The 19,237-nt window shown below is 38.2% G+C and overlaps 1 protein-coding gene and 1 pseudogene across 1 annotated transcript in view; both read right to left on the reverse strand.

The window, feature by feature from the left end:
• The window catches only part of ZZEF1 (zinc finger ZZ-type and EF-hand domain containing 1), a 107,683-nt gene that overhangs the window by 43,351 nt on the left and 45,095 nt on the right, over positions 1–19,237 (reverse strand). The window contains 16 exon segments of the mRNA XM_025040130.1: positions 146–310; positions 993–1,461; positions 2,216–2,309; positions 4,456–4,535; positions 6,891–7,131; positions 8,953–9,101; positions 10,079–10,280; positions 11,124–11,205; positions 11,287–11,453; positions 12,322–12,444; positions 12,550–12,671; positions 13,599–13,758; positions 15,804–15,918; positions 16,861–16,928; positions 18,373–18,506; positions 18,870–19,039. Coding sequence (XP_024895898.1) covers positions 146–310; positions 993–1,461; positions 2,216–2,309; positions 4,456–4,535; positions 6,891–7,131; positions 8,953–9,101; positions 10,079–10,280; positions 11,124–11,205; positions 11,287–11,453; positions 12,322–12,444; positions 12,550–12,671; positions 13,599–13,758; positions 15,804–15,918; positions 16,861–16,928; positions 18,373–18,506; positions 18,870–19,039 — 2,541 coding nt within the window.
• On the reverse strand, positions 14,033–15,797 carry LOC107196426 (annotated as a pseudogene).

Raw genomic sequence — 19,237 nt, forward strand, 5'->3', positions numbered from 1 at the left:
TTCCTTAAGACAGGAAAATGAATTGACTAAATACATAAATTTGTTTCCTTCATGAAAATTACAGAATTATTAATTAGAGAAGACTATAAGAATTTTTTTTATAACACCTGCTTGTTTTCTTTACAAACTTGTCATTTGTACTTACTTGGTAAACTCTTTCTGGCAGGTAAGAAGTTCCAACAGAAAAAGTATATAAGGCGGATGGAAGCAATGAGGCTGCCCAAGGGATTCTGCACAATACTGAATTATCCTGAGAACTTCTAGGATGCTCTGGGCCTGGGCTTTCCTCAAGGAAAGAACCTTTACAACACTGGAGACAGAACTCAAGTCAGGAACACCCAGAAAACTCTTGAGCTGGGGCAGAAAGAAAACATACCCCCACCCAAGTTCTGATGTCATATTAATACAAAAGAAATGTTACTGTGAGGTATCAGAAATATCACTCAGGTAGGATATCAATATATTTGCTACTTTTTGTCATTACTCAGTTCATATCAACTGTCCAGAAGCCCAACAACCCATTTGAAAAAACTAATTAATTAAAAAGGAATTTTGATAGCTTTACTTCTCCATAAAGACAAAGTCTTAATTCTTAGGACAGGAAATTAAAATATGCAATACTTCCAGAGGTATAGACCCACTGACAAGTAATTCTGACAAAAAAATATCAAATTCTAAATTTCTCCCAGGGTTAAAGTAAGACAAATTTATAAGTGGCAGCTACAGAAAGAAATGTTTCTTTTTTTATCATAATAGTACATTATTGAGATATAATTTACATATAGTATTATGTACAAATCTTAGGTAAAGAAATACTTCTTTAAAAGAAAAAAAAAACAACACCAAATTTTTTTCTTGAACATTCTAAACAAATCTTGATTGACCCTTCAAGTATTATTCACTCATTTTTAACATGTACTTCAAGCCTTTGACTAGACTGGGTACCTACAGCTTAGAAAAAGAAAGTGCTGGAAAGGTCACGCCTGGCTCACCTCTCATGGGAGAGTGACTGATCTTTGATGAAGTCCATGACATCCTTCAGCACGGGGTATTTCTCTTTCACTGTAGGCACTGGTCTGGCCTCCTCCACTGATCGGAAGGAGAGCAACCGGAGTCGCCCTCGGGTGAAAGGAGGCCTTCGGGTGGGAGTCGAAGGTGATGAGGGTTCTTCGGCTGTGGCAGAGGACACTTCTGTGGCAAGAGGGCCACTGCTATGCGGCAGCTTCACCTGGACATCCACGCCAGGACTCCTGTCTCCTGCAGCAGGGGGAGCTGCTTCACTGGGGGATGCTGAGGCTTGGAAATGCTCTTCCACCACAGAGCTTGTCCTCTGGCGCTTGTCAAGTGGCTGCAGATGATCAGTTTCATTTGTAGTCACCAACCTGTCACAGCTTTCTTTTGAACTTATACCCATGGGCAAAAATTTTAGTAACAGAAGACTCTTCTGAATACATTCTTTTGCTATGTGCAAAAAGCAAGAAAAATAATAGAAAAAAGAAAAAAAAAAGTCAAAATTAAACTAATTGCCTAGTTTTAAAGAGAAAATTACCCATTTAAATTCTACAATTGAGGACAAGAAATATTCCCTTAATACAGTGATACACATTATCTACTGGCAGAACAGAATCAAATTTTATTTCATTATATAAACTAAAATCTTCCCAACATCATCAGCACATTAAAAAAATTTTTTTATCACGGGCATTTTCAAGCATCTATAAAGAGAACAGTATAAGGACTCCTCCCTAAACCCCTCACCTGGTTTCAATAGTTATGAACCCAAGGCCAGTCTTATTTCACCCCTACCCACTCCCCACTCCCAAGCAGATCCCAGAAATCACATTATTTCATCTGTAAAAACTTCAGTATATTTCTCTAAAAGAAAAAAAAAAAACTTATTTTAAAAAATAACACAACCACGACATCATTTAAAAAAATTAACAGTAATTACTTAATTTCATTGAATATTCAATGTGAACATGCTTTCAAAACATGACAACATGTAGTTCCAAAAGCATCTGATGCTTCCAAGAGAATCAATTAGAAAAAAGTAAAAGGGAACATTTCCACATCCTTGGAAATCACATTTAGTGCCTGTGTTATTTTCCCTAGGTCAACACAGCTTCAACTAAACTAATCTAGATGATGGGTCACTGGTTTTCTATGTTATGGAAACAGAAGGCCAAATAATGGCAACTGGAGTCAGCACACTCACCCAGGCTCTCAGGGTTTGCTTCAGCAGCTTCTGACCCGTGTTTTTCTTCTGCCTCGTTCCCCAGGCTCATTAGGGACTTCTGCTTCATCTCTAACTGAAGAGAGGATTTGAGCCACATAATTAGGCTATCCAGACAGGGCAGCAAGGGCAGCCACAGCAAACTACTTCAAATATACACAATGTTGAGGTCATGGAAAACTTTACAGTTATTGTCCAGCTGGTGAGGACATAGGACTGAGCTGCTTTTGTTAGTCCTAGAAGTAATCCAGCCTATGAAGCTGTCTAAAATATATCTGTAAAACTACCTTCTTTTCAACTATACATTATGTGGGAGAAGTTTGTACCCATAACCATATTATTTAAAAAATTCTAGAATATTGGAGCTGGAGGGGCCCTTACCTAAAGCTGACCTAGTATAGCTAAAGTGGAGGTCCAGAGAAGTGAAGGGTCTTGCAAAGGTCACATAACCAATTTGCTGCAGAGATTGGATCAAAAGTTGATCTCTATTCTACCCTGAATGAGGGGACACCTCTAAGTGATGCTGACTGCCAGACAAAGAATGGTGCTCTTAGTACCAGTGTAGACAATGGTCATAGTGCAGGCCGCAGTGCTGCCAGCCCAGGCAGAAGGCCATGTATGTGATGTATGAGAGGCCAAAGTCTTGAAGAGAAGGCTGGCATCTAGTTCAAATGTTAGCAGTCTGTCCTATGTTAAACCAGAAGCACAATCTACAATTTGCCTTGTCAACTGCCAAATCCTTTTTACTTGAACTGTCTGTGGTAGCTGACTTTATCAGACACTCTTTTTCTTAATCTGCTATTACTGTCTTGGTTTCTCTGTCAACACACTGTTATGATTCTCCTCCTATCATTCTGATGATGATACCTTTTAGTTTCTTCTGAGAGATCCTGTTCATTTTTGGTCTCTGTCTATCTATCCAGTACTTCTGAGTACCAACTATATTTTAATGACCATGGATCTTACCCAAGGCTGTCTGTTCCTAGATAAACTCATACATTTTTTTAAAAACTATTACCAGTGATTTAATGCTATCCTATCGTGGCCTTAACATTTCCATGAAGCATTAGCCATTTCGATTTTTCATATTTACTAAATTCTCCAGCTAGATATCTCAGATAACCGAGATGTCTTCATACACAACATGTCCCAAACTGAACTTACCTCCCCACTCCCAGATCCAAGACCATTTTTATTATTCTGGTTAATGCTTCTACCACCCACCAAGTCACTCAAACCAGGACCATGGTAATGGTCCTAAATTTCATCCTCCTGTTCACCACTCACATCAATCGCAAAGTCTAATTATTTTATTTTCTAAACAGCAGAAGCCACCCATATCTGATTATCATGGTCTCCTACTTTCAATCTCATTATTCATCCTCTACTTAAAGATTTTTTTCCCAATTACTTTATAATATTTAAGATAATTGTAAATATAAAAAAAATAATGTTGATATATAGGTATTCATCTACATGCCTAAGAAATGAAAACAAATCTCCTGATTTGGGTGCTTATCATTTTCATGCATTTGTATAATTTTGCTACATATTTATGTACATAACACATAGATTTGGTTTGCGTTTAAATTTTATATAAGAAATATACTTATGCATTCTTCTATGACTTGCTATTTTTTGCTCATCATCATTTTTTGAGTACCATTCATGCTAATACATGTAGCTCTACTTCATTCACTTTCATTGTAATAATAGATTATCATTTTGCATTGTACTATAGTATTATATAGTAATGTAACATACAATCTTTTTGTTCGTTCTCCTACAAATGGGTATTTTTATCCTTCTAGTTTATTGCTGTCACAAACAATGCTGCAGAACTACTTTTCTAAAATGCAGAAAGGCCTCTCCTTTAAGAGAGGCCTTTTCTCTGACTAAAACCATCAATAGTTGTCCAGTATCTAGAGCAATGCTTTACCTCCCCATCTAAGAGGTTCCACAGAATAGCCTTTGGGGTTATTGAGGATGTAAAGGGGGCTCAACTGAACCCTGCTTACTCTGAACATTCTCAACGTTCACCAAATTATGATTTCAAGAGTTCTAAATTATTTTATATCCATTCTCATCACTAAACTTTAGTTTAAAAAAAAAAAAATCCCTAAAATTATGTTCTTGAGAAGAAAGCTACTTACCTTAATTCCATGATATCATGGTGGAAAAACTCAAAATATATAAAGATCGCATGCAAAGGAAAATCTTACCATCCATATTCGGATCCCATCGGCCAGGGAATACACCTGTGCGAACTCTTCAGTCAAGGCTGTCTTTCCACCACTGTTTACTGGGGAAAGGAGAGACAAAGAGATTACACTCAGTTAACGTAATTCACTACTGCAATATTAAGCACAAAGTAGCTTCTAAAACTCCTAATGCATAGAAAACATCCTTTCCCTGACACTCACACATTAGGAGTGGTAATAGAGAGTTGGGGAAAAAATATCGATTAAGTCACAAATACCTGAAATGGGTTCTATGTGTTACTTCAAACTAACTTTTTTCAAATAAATAGCATCTGAAATTAAAGTGAATAAAATATTAAAAGTAAAAAATATAAAAAATATGAAAAGGAAAATAAAGAATATTAAAAGAGTAAAAAATAATTACTGACGTGGAAAACGTTTATGGTATATATTAAGTAAAAAAGCCTGGTTATAAGACTATAAACAAAATTGTCTTATTTTAAAAGAATATACATATTATACATGTATATATACACATACATATACACACACATATATATACTTAAAAAGTCGAGGTAGATATATAGAAAGATGTTAAGAGGTATACTGAAGTGATGAGATTATAGCTCATAATTATTTTAAGCTTTTCTGATTTTCTAAGTTTCTACATGAATGGGTATTATTTTTATAACTAGAAAAATAACAAAAAAGTTGTAGTTTTTTTTTTAAAGAGAGACCTATGAGGCTTGCCCCTTCTCTTCACGTAAAAACCAAAGGAAAACATGTACTAGAGAACAGTGTGAACCTCTCCATTGAACCAATGTGTAATGCAATGAATACTTTCTGAATACTTAGAATGTGCTGGGCTCTGTATCAAGCACTAGGAATACAATGTTGAAAAAAACCAGACATGGCCCCTACTCTCAAACAGCTTATGGTCTGATTGAAAATCACCTCCCATACATTTCTAACCCAAAAGGGTGACCAATTTTTAGACAAAGATGAGCAAATTAGCCAGACAAGGACCACTTTCAAAGTAGCTCAGTAGTGAAGAACACACAAATAGCCCTTAAAGGCAGGGACTGAAAGAACTGAGACCAAGTCTGTCTCCTTCAAAGCAACAGTGGTAAGTATTCTCGAAACATGTATCCAGTAAAATATTTCTAATTCTCACATTTAATTGTGTGTTTCTCTACTACAAATAGGTATGTACTATCTGAACATGATTTGAAAAGAAGCTGGGGAACTCTTCCCTAACCAGAAATTCTCTGTTTCTCAGCTTTTAACTTACAAGGCTTTTATCCTTGTACTGAAAGTTGCCACAGGTAACAAAGACTGTCCAGCTCTCTTACTACAATTGGATTATGAAACATATACTGAATGTTTTTTTCAAAACCATACAGGTCACATTGCCTCCCACCCCCAAGGAGAGATATACTTTTCCATATGACAGTTGTTTCCATAAATCCCTCATGCCTCAAAGTAATTTTACTTATTTGAGCAGCTTCTTGTCTTATTAAGATTTGAGGGAGTAATCAAGATTTATTAGAAATCAGGAAATAAACTCTACAATATGAGGTCCAAAGGACACAGCAATAAAGACATCGGTGATAATAATATCAATATTAATAATATCAATAATAATAAGATCAACAGTCAATTACCTACTCTAATGGAAGGAAGCATTTGTCTCTGCTTATTTCATCTGTACCATGGAAAGAACACATACTCTGCCAAAGTGCTTGGTAAAACCCATACCTCATCTTTAAGGAGGGTTTGAAATGTTTTTCCCTGAAAATTATGAATAGAGAGATACCCTCCCTCTTTTGGTCCTGTTAGGCTGCAGGCTACACAGTAAACACACAGAGGTGGTGTCCCTGAGGGACACAAGGAAAAGAATTGGTAAGGAGCAGGCTATCAACAAAGGAAGCCTGGCAGGGATGCTACAAAGAAGCTGCAAATCTAAAGATGAAAGTTAATACGTACGTTTTCCTCCTTCGTTACTAGCACATTCAATTACTTTAACAATTCTGGTTTTAATTAGAATTTCTTAGAATGTTAGGCTAATCAAATCTAAACCTTTACAAATAAGGATACTAAAGTGCAGAAAACTATCTGATTAACCTGCAGCTGCCTAACTTCTAGTTTTTAAGCTGGGATTATAGCCCGAGTTAAGGTTTTTTCCATTAAACTTCTTGGCAGTTTTTCATAAGAATTTTGGATAAGACAAATTATCTGCTAATTAGGAAACTCAAGACAACTTGCCATATATTCCAATCTACAACTATAAATTGGTCATGAATCTTTTGACTGGCAAAAGAGAACTAACAAGATAAAGTCTACAGTTGTAGAAATATGCTTATATTTCAAAATATTTTAAAATTTTCACTTAAGATAGGCTTTAAAACTTAGCAATTGGCCTTCAGATGAAAAATATTCCCTGTAATATAAGTTACCATATTTTTGCAGCTTCTCATATAAGTCTGGAGTGCGATACACCAGAGCAGCAAAGGTGGCGTTCACAGCTTGATCAATAGTGGAACCAGCAACTATATCTGTCTTTGGGGCCTGTTTTCTACATGCCTGTATGAATCCTTTGAAAAGTTCTGAATATGGCCCACAGAAGTTCTGAGCAGGATCTGACTGTGCAAAATCAAGAAGAAAATGGTGGCAGGAATCATCAGGGATGTTCTTAACCTGGTAACAACAACAACAACAACAAAAACCATCAGGTTTAAGACACTGACTGTGCAAATCAAGAAGAAAATGGTGGCAGGAATCATCAGGGATGTTCTTAACCTGGTAACAACAACAACAACAACAACAAAAACCATCAGGTTTAAGACAGTCATTCAAAAAATAAAGTTTACTGAACACCTACTAGGCCAAAGCAGAAGTACAAAACACAGTGCATACTCTCAGGAAGATTAAAGTTATTTGGGGGAGACCAGACAGATATATGGGTTTAAAAAAAGGTAAACATAAAACATTAAAAGCATTAAAACTAGCACTATCATAAAGCAAAAGATTATGAAGTGCCAAATGCCTAGAAGGGAACACTCGGTGCTGAGATTTCACAGGAGAGAATTCCTAGCACGTTAAAGTAATTAAGAAAAGCCTCCTGGAGGATATGGGCTTTGGACTGGACTGTGAAGATTAGGCAGGTTTGGCCCTGAGGAACATAACCATTAGCAGAAGTTAAGAGTCAGTGGGGAGACTGACCTGGCCTGAAGTCTCAGCTGGGGAGTGGTGGGAACTAGAGTCAGATAGGTAAGGTGAAAGGAGACTGTAGAGAGCCTTGACTGTCACACTGAGGAGTTTAGACTTCACCCTGTAGGCAACGGGGAGCCATTAATGGTGTTTGGCAGTGGAATGACAAGATAATGCAGTGATTAAAAAAAAAAAACTTGGTAAGTACCAATGTAACAATGTGAGTACAAGATGAGGGCTTGGATAAAGATGGAAAGAGAGGGAACAAAAATAGAAGAACATCACAAGGAAGAATCCATAGGGCTTGTAGCTGACTGGACAGGAAAGATGAGAATAAGGTGGGACAAAGATGATGCTAGGGAACAGTGGCTCGGTGCCTAGGAAAACAATAATGGCAATAATAGGAGAAGTCAGAAGGGACATCCTGGTTTTATGCTTCTGAGTTAAAAGGAGTCAGAACACTAAAATGGAAATACCTAATAGGAAGATGAAGGTACATAACTGGAGCCTGAGAGAAGAAACAGGGCTGGAAATTGACATTTAGGAATTATTCACACAGTTGTGACAGCAGAAGAGAGAAGAGAGGATAGTCTCAGTGGGTTGCGGGAAAGGAGAGAAAGCCTGAATTAAGCCTACTGTTTAGAGGAGAAATAAGACAGGTCAATAAAGGAGGCTAATGGACTGGTTAGATGTAGGAGTAGACAACAGACTACCATGGAATCAAAAGAAAAGAGGGTCTGAAGGAACCAAATTTAACAGAGAGGTAAAGGAGAAGAGATGCTGAGGAAGAGTTCCTGGATTCAGCAATTAACCACTGAATAACTTGGAAGTGGGGGGAGGAGAGAAGAAGGGAAGAAATGTAGTAGAGCAGAGACAGAGGGAAGGAGAGATAAAAAAGAGACAATGGGCAAACTTGTTTAGTTTTTTAAGTATTATAAGCCTAAATAATGTGCTATCATTCCATGGAGAACAAAAAGTATAGCATATATCATTTACTCTAAAATTTTAACTCAGAGGTCACTACAAGCAGACTCGACTTGTTTGTTTCATAACTCCATCAAGAGAGATTTACTGAGCAACTATTATATTTCACTGAAGAGTCATCCATTCAATGCTTTTAAATGTGCATTACACACTGACCCTTGTGGTACACAGTGGGGACACTAAATGAATGAGAGATAGTTTCTGCCTTTAAGGAGCTAACAGCTTAGTGGGGGGTGATTAGACATAAACATAAATGATTATACAGTAATAAATATTAGTAAATACTTTCCATTCCATATAGAAAAACAACAGAAGAGTAAATACCTCCTTACTATCCTGGTATGGATGAGTGGGCCAGCTTGCTTCTAATCCCAGCTCTGGACTTATTTGATGCCTGAAGACAGGTTTCCACAAGGGTGAGTTTAAGACTAATGCCATTTTTGCCTGAGGAACTGCCATGTTACTTCCTAACTCTGCAAAGAGAAGAAGGCTTATGAGAGCTCTATTTTTTTTCCTTAATACATTGAGAGTCTTTGAACTAATGATGAAAAGATATTTTAAAACTTGAGCATTTTTAAGACTTGGAGGGAATTCACCCACATTTACCAGAACATAATTGTGAACTTCATGAACATATACCCCAGATGAACCCAAGCCATAAGAACGTCCTGAAATAGTTACCATTCTATGGAACAGCTTCAGTTATAAGGTACTTCTGAAATGACTAATCTGTATACTAAGCTGAAAACGGAATGTGAACCACCTCTAGGGTATAACAAGAGACCATTTAGGAATGTTTAATTATGTGGAAATATTTGCAATTTATAAACTTAAATTTGTAAAAATTAATAATACTCACCATATATGTGCTTATGAATAGACACAGAAAAAAGACTAGGTAGAAATCAATTAAAATTTTAATAACAGTATCTCTAGGTGTTAGGATTAAGGATGACTTTTCTCCTTGGCTTTTCTCCATTACGCAATTTTTCTATGATATTTTTTAAAATAAAAAAAAAAACTGAAGAAATGATATAGAAATACACTAGAAAGTTGTATTCTAAATAATTCTTATTTCTTGGATGGATTTAATAACTAAGTTGAAGAAATCACTTTCAGATAAAATCTTCGTTCACATCTTTACATATATTTACATAAATACCCACACAGTTAAAAGATATACAATTAATTTATTCTATATTTTTGCCTTCTCACTGGAGTATACCAAAATTCACTTACAAAAAAAGGATGACAATGCTGGTAAAACCCAGCTCCTTTCCCCATGGTGTCAAGTGGATATTTTAATCTGGTCTGATTTAAAGGAAACTGAAAGGGAATTTTATCAATACCTTTGCTCTGCCATTATGTGGAGACGACTTAATGAGAGAGTACCACTTTGCTTTTCAATGTGACCATAGCAAGAAGGGAAAGGAAAGGCATATGGACTTACGATGTGCAGACTTGAGTGCCATGCACTGGGAAGCAAGGCGTCCCATCAGTCGGGAAACAAGGAGTTGTAAATCCAACCCCCAAGACACAGCAACATCGGGTAAGCCATAGGCAGTGACTGTGAATTTGTAGCCCCACTCATTGTTACTGCTGTCAGAGTGAAAGAGAAATTGTAGCCGAGGACCAGCCTTAAAGGTCACTTTCTAGAAACAAACAAAAAAGTCATGTGGTCAAACAGACTAGAGAAGGCAGCATGTTCTTTATGACTCAAAAAATCTACATTTAAAATCAGTCTATAGTCTCACCATTATATTTTATCTACCCCACCAAAACTACTAAAGGAGAAATGTACAACGGGGTGACTGAAACGGAAAATTTATAACTGCACCTCATGAAAAAGCAAAGCTGGCAGAAAACTGCTGGTCAATTTTCTAAACCTCAGATGCCCACCTACTCACTACCTACTCAGCCAGAGCTCATGCTTGCCCATTCCTTTGAGCTCATCCAGGACCACTGACAACAGAGGGAAGGTCACAGTCTGAAGTAGCACTGAGCCAGCCAGCCCTGGAGACCATGCAGACCTAGCTGTGAGGTGGACTTCTGGCTTTCACCACCATGGTCTGGGTACTCCTGTGCCCACTGGCCCCTTCTTGTGAATGATTACAACTCCCCATTTACTCCGGACAATGTGATATAAACCAGGGGTTGGCAAACTTTTCCTACGAAGAACCAGATCATAAATTATTAAGACTTTCTGGGCTATATAGTCCCTGTTACGACTATTCAAGTCTGCCATTGCAATGTCAAAGCAGCTATAGATGATCCATAAACAATGGGCATGAGTGTGTTCCAAAAAACCGTTATTTACAAGAATAGGTTACGGGCTATAGTTTGCTGAACTCTGATATAAACCCTTCCTTTACCAAACATATAATGTAAGTGCTTCCCTTCAAAGACCATACACCTATTACTCCCTAAGGACTGACAAAAGGAGAAGAATTGATGCAGAAGTAGGCATTTTATCTCTTTCTGAGAATGCCACTCACCTTGGGCCATTTATCAGTGCCAACTTTTGTGTCATAACGTGTTTTCCCACCTCTGGTGTCGGTAAATTCCAGATAATCATACCTGTGAAAGCATAATCTCTATCACTTTCCTTCTCTCATTTTGGATCCGTTTTTGCTTGGGAAAGAAAAACATGTGTCTTACCTTTTTTCAGTTTCACACCTCTCATCAAATTCCACCTCAAAATACGTTGCCCCAGGGCTAACAAAGACAGACACCTCATGGCAATTATTTTCATAGTTGTGAGCAGACTCCTTAGTCCACGTGTGTAACACCACTGGCCGTTCCTGTTGCCAAGTCTCGACATCCAGCTATGCAAACAAACGAGTTAAGAAAGAAGGGTTTTCATCACTTTACATCCTGCCCCATGCAGTAAACTGTGATCCTATATCAATGCTCCAAACGAAGAGCCTTTTACATCCCTACGCAGATTATCACACAGGCTAAAAATATACCCAACATTACCATCTACATATATAGATCAACATACACTTATCATTCTACAGAGTAGATGTGTGTTTTTTTTTTCTGCACCACAATAACCCCGTGATTAGCTTTTTCTAACCATGACAAAACAATTTCTTACAAATCACTAGTAGCATGAATTTCCAGTAGAAAAAACACTGAGGAATTTAAAGACCTTAAATTCCTATTTGAGAACTTAGCAAATCTGAGGCCATCTACTCCTCTCCCCTGACTTTTTTTTTCAGTCTTTGCTTTTTCCCTTTAAAAAAGGCTTTTTCATATATGCCTTTTTTATTCCCAGAGTTGTTGTGTGACTCAAACAAGATAACGAAACAACTTTGTACCCTGTAAGGTTAAGTGAGGGAGAACTTCTTTTAAATATCGACCCTTCTAATTTGCCTTGCAACATATATTTTCTCTTCTAGACTTCAATCTGGTTATTCACTTACATGGTTTTTATATAACCTCATGTGCTATAAAGTGATGAAACTAATCTGTGCACAGCTTCCTCTGTGTCTCCTTTCTAACAATGACCACACCAAATCAATTCAGACTGGCATTTACCCTTGTTGGCAAAACCACTGATAAAATACAGGGGGTGTTCTAGAAGCAATTTATCTGTGTAGACCTATTCTCATGGTATGTTTCTTTAACTATGATCATATAGCTCCTAAGAGAGGATATACAGCAGGTTCAAGTGCCAACTCGAGTTACCTTATTCAGTCCTCCTTCAGGGTCACTGCAGAGCTTCTTCAACAGCTCTGTTAGAGTACTGAACTCTCTTAAGAGTGTGCAGTGGGAAATGTCTAAAGTGCAAAAGTCCAGCAGAAAGATTACCTAAAGGAAGATGAACAAAGCACTTAGTGTCCACCTTAGACTCTGCCTGGGGGTGCAGATCCAACTCTCTCCCACCCTTTACAAATGGCTGCCACTTTGTCTTACCAGTTGACGAGCTGCCATTGAAAACACTGAATTACATAACTTTTCTACTATAGTTTTCCCACTGTACTGCGACAAAAGGGATTCCAAAATCACTCTCATGTGTGCCAAAAACTGTTCCACATCTACCAAAATATAAAGAGAATAATTAATATTTCATACGGCAGAAATATCACTTGGTTGGCCATCAAGGGCAAAGCTGTCATAGAAGCTGTGGAGGGAATTCCACATCAGAAGGGCCATGAGACCATGAGATGTCATACAAATGCTTTCTTCTGGGTGGAAAAGGTACAAGTCTCAGTAAAAGATTTCTTTTAAAGTGATTGATTGACTGACTGATTGATGTCTTTGCTACTTTTCAATGACGTGGAAATTTCACTTTCATAAGTGAAATTAAATGGCTGACTGACTCTGTTGTCAGTCTCTCCTTTCCCTTTGTTTATAATGGGCCCATTCTTAGGTGTGCCAACTGATGGGACAAGCCTTAATGTGGCAGGGCTCAATAGTGTAAACATTTTTGTCTTAGCTGCTGAAACCAAGTTTGATGGAGTTGAATTTCCCACTTACGATTTCTCTGAACCTGCTGAGTTACATATAATTTTCTGTGGTTTTACGGATTATGAAACTGATTATTTTCAGTAACTGGCAAAGATCACAGCAGTGCTCATACACCTTAAATGTTAAAGTTTAAGACTTTCCTTTTTGGATGACTTGATTAAAGCAAGTATAACAGACTCTACTGAAGAGTGCAGCATCAACTAACAGTGCCGTATAACTGCAAAGGCAATGTTTAGGTTGTGAAATGACCCAACCCCATAATAAAAATATTTAGGCATACTCCTACATTCAGACAGGAAACTTTGGGGAAAAAAAGCATGCCACAGAATTCCATTTTAAAAAGAAAAAAATAAACCAAAGACAAATCTGATTTGTATCAAGAAAATAAAACCAAATAAATGCACAGTCAACGAATGAGGTACTAAAGTGAGTACAAACATAGAGTCAAAATCCAACCACCTATTTGTTTTCATGGATTTTATCCTAAAACTCACATTTTTCAATAAGGTCAACAGCAAGATCTTTGGCTCCAGAGTCTGTGCTCTTTAGCTGCAGGTAGCACCAGGAGAGCAGGCTGCCTTGGACAGACCAGAACAGGGAGAAGAGCACAGAGCCAACCTCCCCTTGTGCCCCATTGAGCATCAACAGCTCACACTACAGGGGAGGAGACAAAGAGAAAGTGTTCACAACAAGGTAACTCACAGAACACAGCCAAGGGCATTTTTTAAGACAGCAGCTATCACTGGCAAGATAATTCTAGGGAAATGGGGAATGGTCACGAAAGAGCTTTCAACCTGGAAGTGACCAAGAAAGACGGTATTATGAAATCTCCTCTTTTGCCCTCAGCTTTTCAGAACTTTTACAAATGGTTTTTAGTTCATAAGGTTCCTTCTGAGCCTCAGGAACCTTACCCCATCAATTATATCTCTATTTTTTTCATAATCGAGATTTTATTGGTTGTTTTGAGAAGTATACAGACACTTCAATTTGTACACAATTCTTGACGTATGTACCAAAAAACCTAGTCATGTAGTTGCGATTCTTTTCTAAACAGTTATTCCAGTGACTCTCCAGCTTAAAATTTGGAGGCTAGCTTTCCTCAATAGAATATCGAGTACCAATATATTCAAATGTTGGTAACACTGACATCAAAGTTCCATTAATTCACAATTTAATATCATATACTACATAACCAAATTTTCAATCTTTCACATCATGTTAATAAAGTTACTAGGAAAATTGAGACTACTGTGACAAAGATGTTACACAAAATTCTGAAGGACAGCCAAGATCAAGGAGTGATTTTCTTTAGGAAGCAATTCTACCAAAAACATGAGAACAGAAGTAATTTAAATGTTCAAGATATATTAAATACACGATTGACTCCAAACTGCCATGTAGTATGCTTTGTGTTATAGGGTATAAAAATTACCCCCATCTATGGAATGTTAAGCTGATACCCAAGACAATCAAAGCCTCCCATGTTCAATATTCCATTATTTTCTGGTTGTACCAAAAAATAAACGACCAGCAAATGATTTTACGTCTTAAAAAAAAGGATTTACACTTAAAAAATGAGATGAGGTAGAATTCTCTCCTTCTTAAAAATGTTTCTAGAGCTACTAAAAAACTTGCATTTACAAAATAGTTGATAAAAATATTCCTCAAGATTGTACAAGAAGGGAGACAGTGACCACAGATAAGACATGGTATACGATATTAATCAGACTTGGCTTCTTTCTCTCCTGCTTCATCAGAGGGCTGGACTCGCCTCGTTTCTAGTTTCTTCATTTTCTGCAGGTAAATCTTCAGTTTCTTACGGCCTGTTTTCCCTTTGCTCCTCTTTTCCCTTTTGTTTGCACACTTCTGTCTGAAGATTTAGCCTTTCCTGCTGCCTTTTCTGGCTTCATTTCCACTTTTACAGGAGCAGGTTTAGCTGACAACCTCGCCAACCTCCTCTTAAGCTCCTCCTTTGCTGCCTCCTCAGTGGAGCTGAGCTTCTTCTTGGCCATCGAGGCAGCGGGGCGGGCACGTGCCAGGCTGGGTGCCCATGGGCCATGGCACGTCTAGAGCCTTTACAAAGATGGGTTGTTCGGCAGCTACCGCTCCTCCTTCCACCCAAGCTGCTGGGACCTGCCCAATTATATCCTTCTCACATCTTCAAATCCCTTTTCTCTTTGGCTCCTTCCCCTGAGCCTCAGTCAAATCTCTCCCACCTTAAAATAACAATTCTTCATCCTTCTATGGCTCTCTAATCATCATCTTTACTCTCTGGAGTTTCTCTGAAGAGTCACCTGACCTCTAGGGATAAACTCTTGCACATAAGAACCACAAGACATGTTCATATTGTGATTGCTATGTAATTGCCCCAAACTGGAAACAACCCAACTATCCCTCCAAATTAAAATTGTGGCATATTCATAAAGGGAATATTGTGCACATGCATCAATGTGGACGAATCTCAAAAACACCGCTGAGTGAAAAAAACATGTCACAGAAGTGTCCCCTCGGTCATTTGCAGAAGTTGGCTGATCAGGAGCCAAGGAAGGCTGGGAAACCTCTGTGCTCATGTACAATGGTCAAGGAAGAAAGCTACATTCCTATTGTAAATGAGGGCTAAAGGGGACAGCACAGTGACTACTATATCATGTGCTCCTAAAAGCACAAGGCAAGGAAATCAGGGAGCATCCAATAGTTACCTCTCGAGCAGCAACAGAGAGGAGAGTACTCATGACTGCCAGTACTTCACTGATATTCATGTCAGCCAGGTCTCCTTTCTCAGGTAAAAGTAGAAGGCCGCCTGGATCCTTATCACTGAAAGAACACAAATTAGTCATGACACCTTGTTTCAGGAAGGAGATTTTCATACTTTTTTCTTAACGAAAGATTTCAAAAAAGAACCTAGCAAGATTTTAGTGGCAGTTGTGTAAGATGTGAGGAGTTTGGGTCAGGAAAAAAGCTATGGTCCCAGCTAGGTCTGTGCCACTGTCTATCCACATGTCTTTATGTATGCACAGGTTCAAAGATCCTCAAATCTTTAGAAGAGATTTCAAGAAATAAATTTGATAAATAAATCACTTTGACCATCAATAGGAAATACACCTAACCTCATGGCTGCTAACTTGATAACCTAGGCTAATCATTCCCAGTGTCTTCAAGTGTTCCTCACATGACAGCCCCGGCCTCTTTCATCATCCTTGAAACACATTTTATAGAGCCCTCTAACTCTGGTATCCACAGACAGTAGCCCAGGCTATTAGTTCCCACCCTCCTTTAAGAGTCTGTACCTCCAATAATGCAACCTATAGGCCCATCAGCTTCTTTGGCAGTCAAAGCATTCAAAAACCTCCAAGTCATTCCCTCCCAGCATATTTCTTTTGCTAAAGTACCATTCTGTGCTTCTGCAGTTGAGTTTTAACGTAATGGGTTTTTAGACTTCAGTATAGACCCCAAACTCCTTTGGCTTCAGTCTGTCTTCAAAAATTACTTAGAAACTGAATTATTCAAAGAGATCCTGGATTAGTTCAACCCTATATTGTCTTATAATGACTGGGACTCAGATAAGCTCTTGATAAGATTATTACTCTACCACTATTTTAGTCACTCCTGTGACCAGTGATATCTCACTCCAGAAACTTGGCTGAGTAGAGGAAAGTATCTGATACTCCAAAAGCACATGAAAAGAAGGGACAGCTCAAGAAAACAACTTTGCAAAGATGTGAAATGTTGGACAATTGAAGAGAATTATAAACTTACCTAAAATACGTGCACAGTGAGCGGAAAGTGAGCTGCAGGGACTGCTTGTGTTCCTGCTCAGTGGCATTCTTCTAGAAAATAAGCAATTGCACATTCAGAAAATCTATTCCATGACATTCCAGCAACCTAGAGCAGCATGAAATGTCACTGCCCACCGTTCCCAAGCATGAGGAAAGCCAGGGTCAGCAGACCATCTGACAGCACCCAACTAAGACCTGGCCTAGTGCTAAGAGGGAGCAGAACCATCCATCTAAACAGAAGATGGCAGATTTACTTTTGTTCACTGCTAAAGTTAACAAAGTTTTCCTGCAGCAAAGCTCGATGCAAACGTTTAAGATGACCTCATAAAGATGTATAATACTTTACATCACTGGGCATGCCATTGCAAGAGGAAAAGTCAGGGTCAAAGTGCATTTCTTGTGAGCTTTGTTTTTAAACAGGATCTAAGCTTTCTCTATATAAGACAGAACAGCCTATGGTGAGAGTTATAGGAATCACACCTCCTGATGAGGCTACTGGGCTACATTAGGGGCATTTTTATTTTTTCTTAATTCAATTAATGCATTGAACACCTGCTGCTATGCAAGGCACTGAAGGAGATTTAAGACCCCAGGCCCTGCCTGGCACAAAAGGGTAGGAGAGAGAAGATATGGTCACAAATGACAGCAACACTATCTAATTAATCAGAATGAGGGAAAAATGTAACCCTTACCACTGCTGTCGGAAAAGATGGGCAAAGGGAAAGTGAGGAGGCTGCTCTGCTAATAAACAGCGATGTCATTCAAGAGGTCTCATATACTATATTTTTTTGAGTGGGACACATGCCAGCAAAAAAGTCATTTGCTTAGCTGCCTTGTAAATGCTTTTGGCACACAAGCAGGACTAAACTCTCCCCATAGTCCAGTGGGTCAGGTCAGGGATGATGTCAAAGGTTATATAACTCAAAATGTGAAAACCAGTCCCTCAAACTGATATGCAAATTTTGTGGACAGCTAAAATATAATCAAAGATCCTTCCTCCTCTCTGAAACAGTCCTCAACCACTTAGCCTCTGTATGATTCTGCTCTAAGTGCCTATTGCATATGGGGTCAGTTTTTCCATGTGTCAGGCATTCCCAATTGGACTGCAGTTTTTTGGCATGGGAAACCACATTTTATGCTTCTTTTGTTCCCTCCTTCATTTCTATAGGCTTTTATGCATCTCACAGAGCACTTTTATTTGTTAATTAACTGTTGCATGTAAAAATGCCTTTTTAAAATGCTATATCTAGTTTTCTTCATCAAATTTTTATTACTAATTATATTAGCTGCTTGTCTAAATAGGCAATAAAAATAATCTATAGCTATATCATTTTTAAATAATTATTATTGTTTTATTCTTTACAGCTCTGGCTAGGCCCTCTGTTATATTTGGAAAATTAAAACCGACAAGATATTCATAGAAAACAGACTAATAAATTTTATCCCAACAGACCTCAGAAATAGAATCCATACTTTTAACGTAAATAATTACCATCATGGTGAAGAGATGGTTCCGCCGGGTCTGTCGATTAGGAAAAAAGATGGCAGCTCCATTGAGAAGGGTATTCCTGACTTCTTGTTTTAATATTTCCATGGATACAGAGTCTCCATCCACCCTATCCACCACTGATAAAAATGAACAATGGAATCAGCTTTAACATAGTCTATCTATTCACTTACTATATATATCTGCATTAACTAATGTGTTTTATTCTTAATTATCATTACAATTTCTCCCCCTGAACCTACTAACCTCATCCCTGTGTCTTAGCTAAAGTAAAGATTGAACAGTTGTGAATGAGGGAATAAATCTTGAAATCAAAACAATGATTCAAAAGAGGATCAAAGGAAACACTCTTTTTCCAAAGAAGCAATCTCTTTCCTGGGCTTACATGATCATGGGACCCCTTGTTCTCTACAGCAAAAGGCCATGCAGGCTACCAATGCAAGGTCACATTAAAAACAAACAAACAAACAAACAATCGTTACCATCACATAAATGGGTGTACAGCTCCTTGGCGTCCTCTGCCCCTCTAAGGCTCTTGCATGGAGCCTTTTCATCCTCAGAGGCAGCTGATGCATCTCCCTGCAGCACCGAGAAGCAGCTCTGGAGGAGCTGCAGAAGCAGAGTTTGGGCACAGATGCATTCTTCTCTTGGGCTATAGAAAGACAAAGAACATCAGAAAGCAAAAAGGCAAGTTGCTTTTACCCTCCAAAGCCAAATAGCTGTCTACAAAAGACTCTCCTCTAGGCATCAGGCTCAGTAAAAGAATGCCAAATGAGAGGAAGGAAGGTAGAACAGAAAGAACACTGTACTAGGTAGAGTCTGCAAATACAGACCCATCTGACTCTGCCCT

Source organism: Pteropus alecto, unplaced genomic scaffold (assembly GCF_000325575.1).
Source record: "Pteropus alecto unplaced genomic scaffold, ASM32557v1 scaffold398, whole genome shotgun sequence".
NCBI lineage: Eukaryota > Metazoa > Chordata > Mammalia > Chiroptera > Pteropodidae > Pteropus > Pteropus alecto.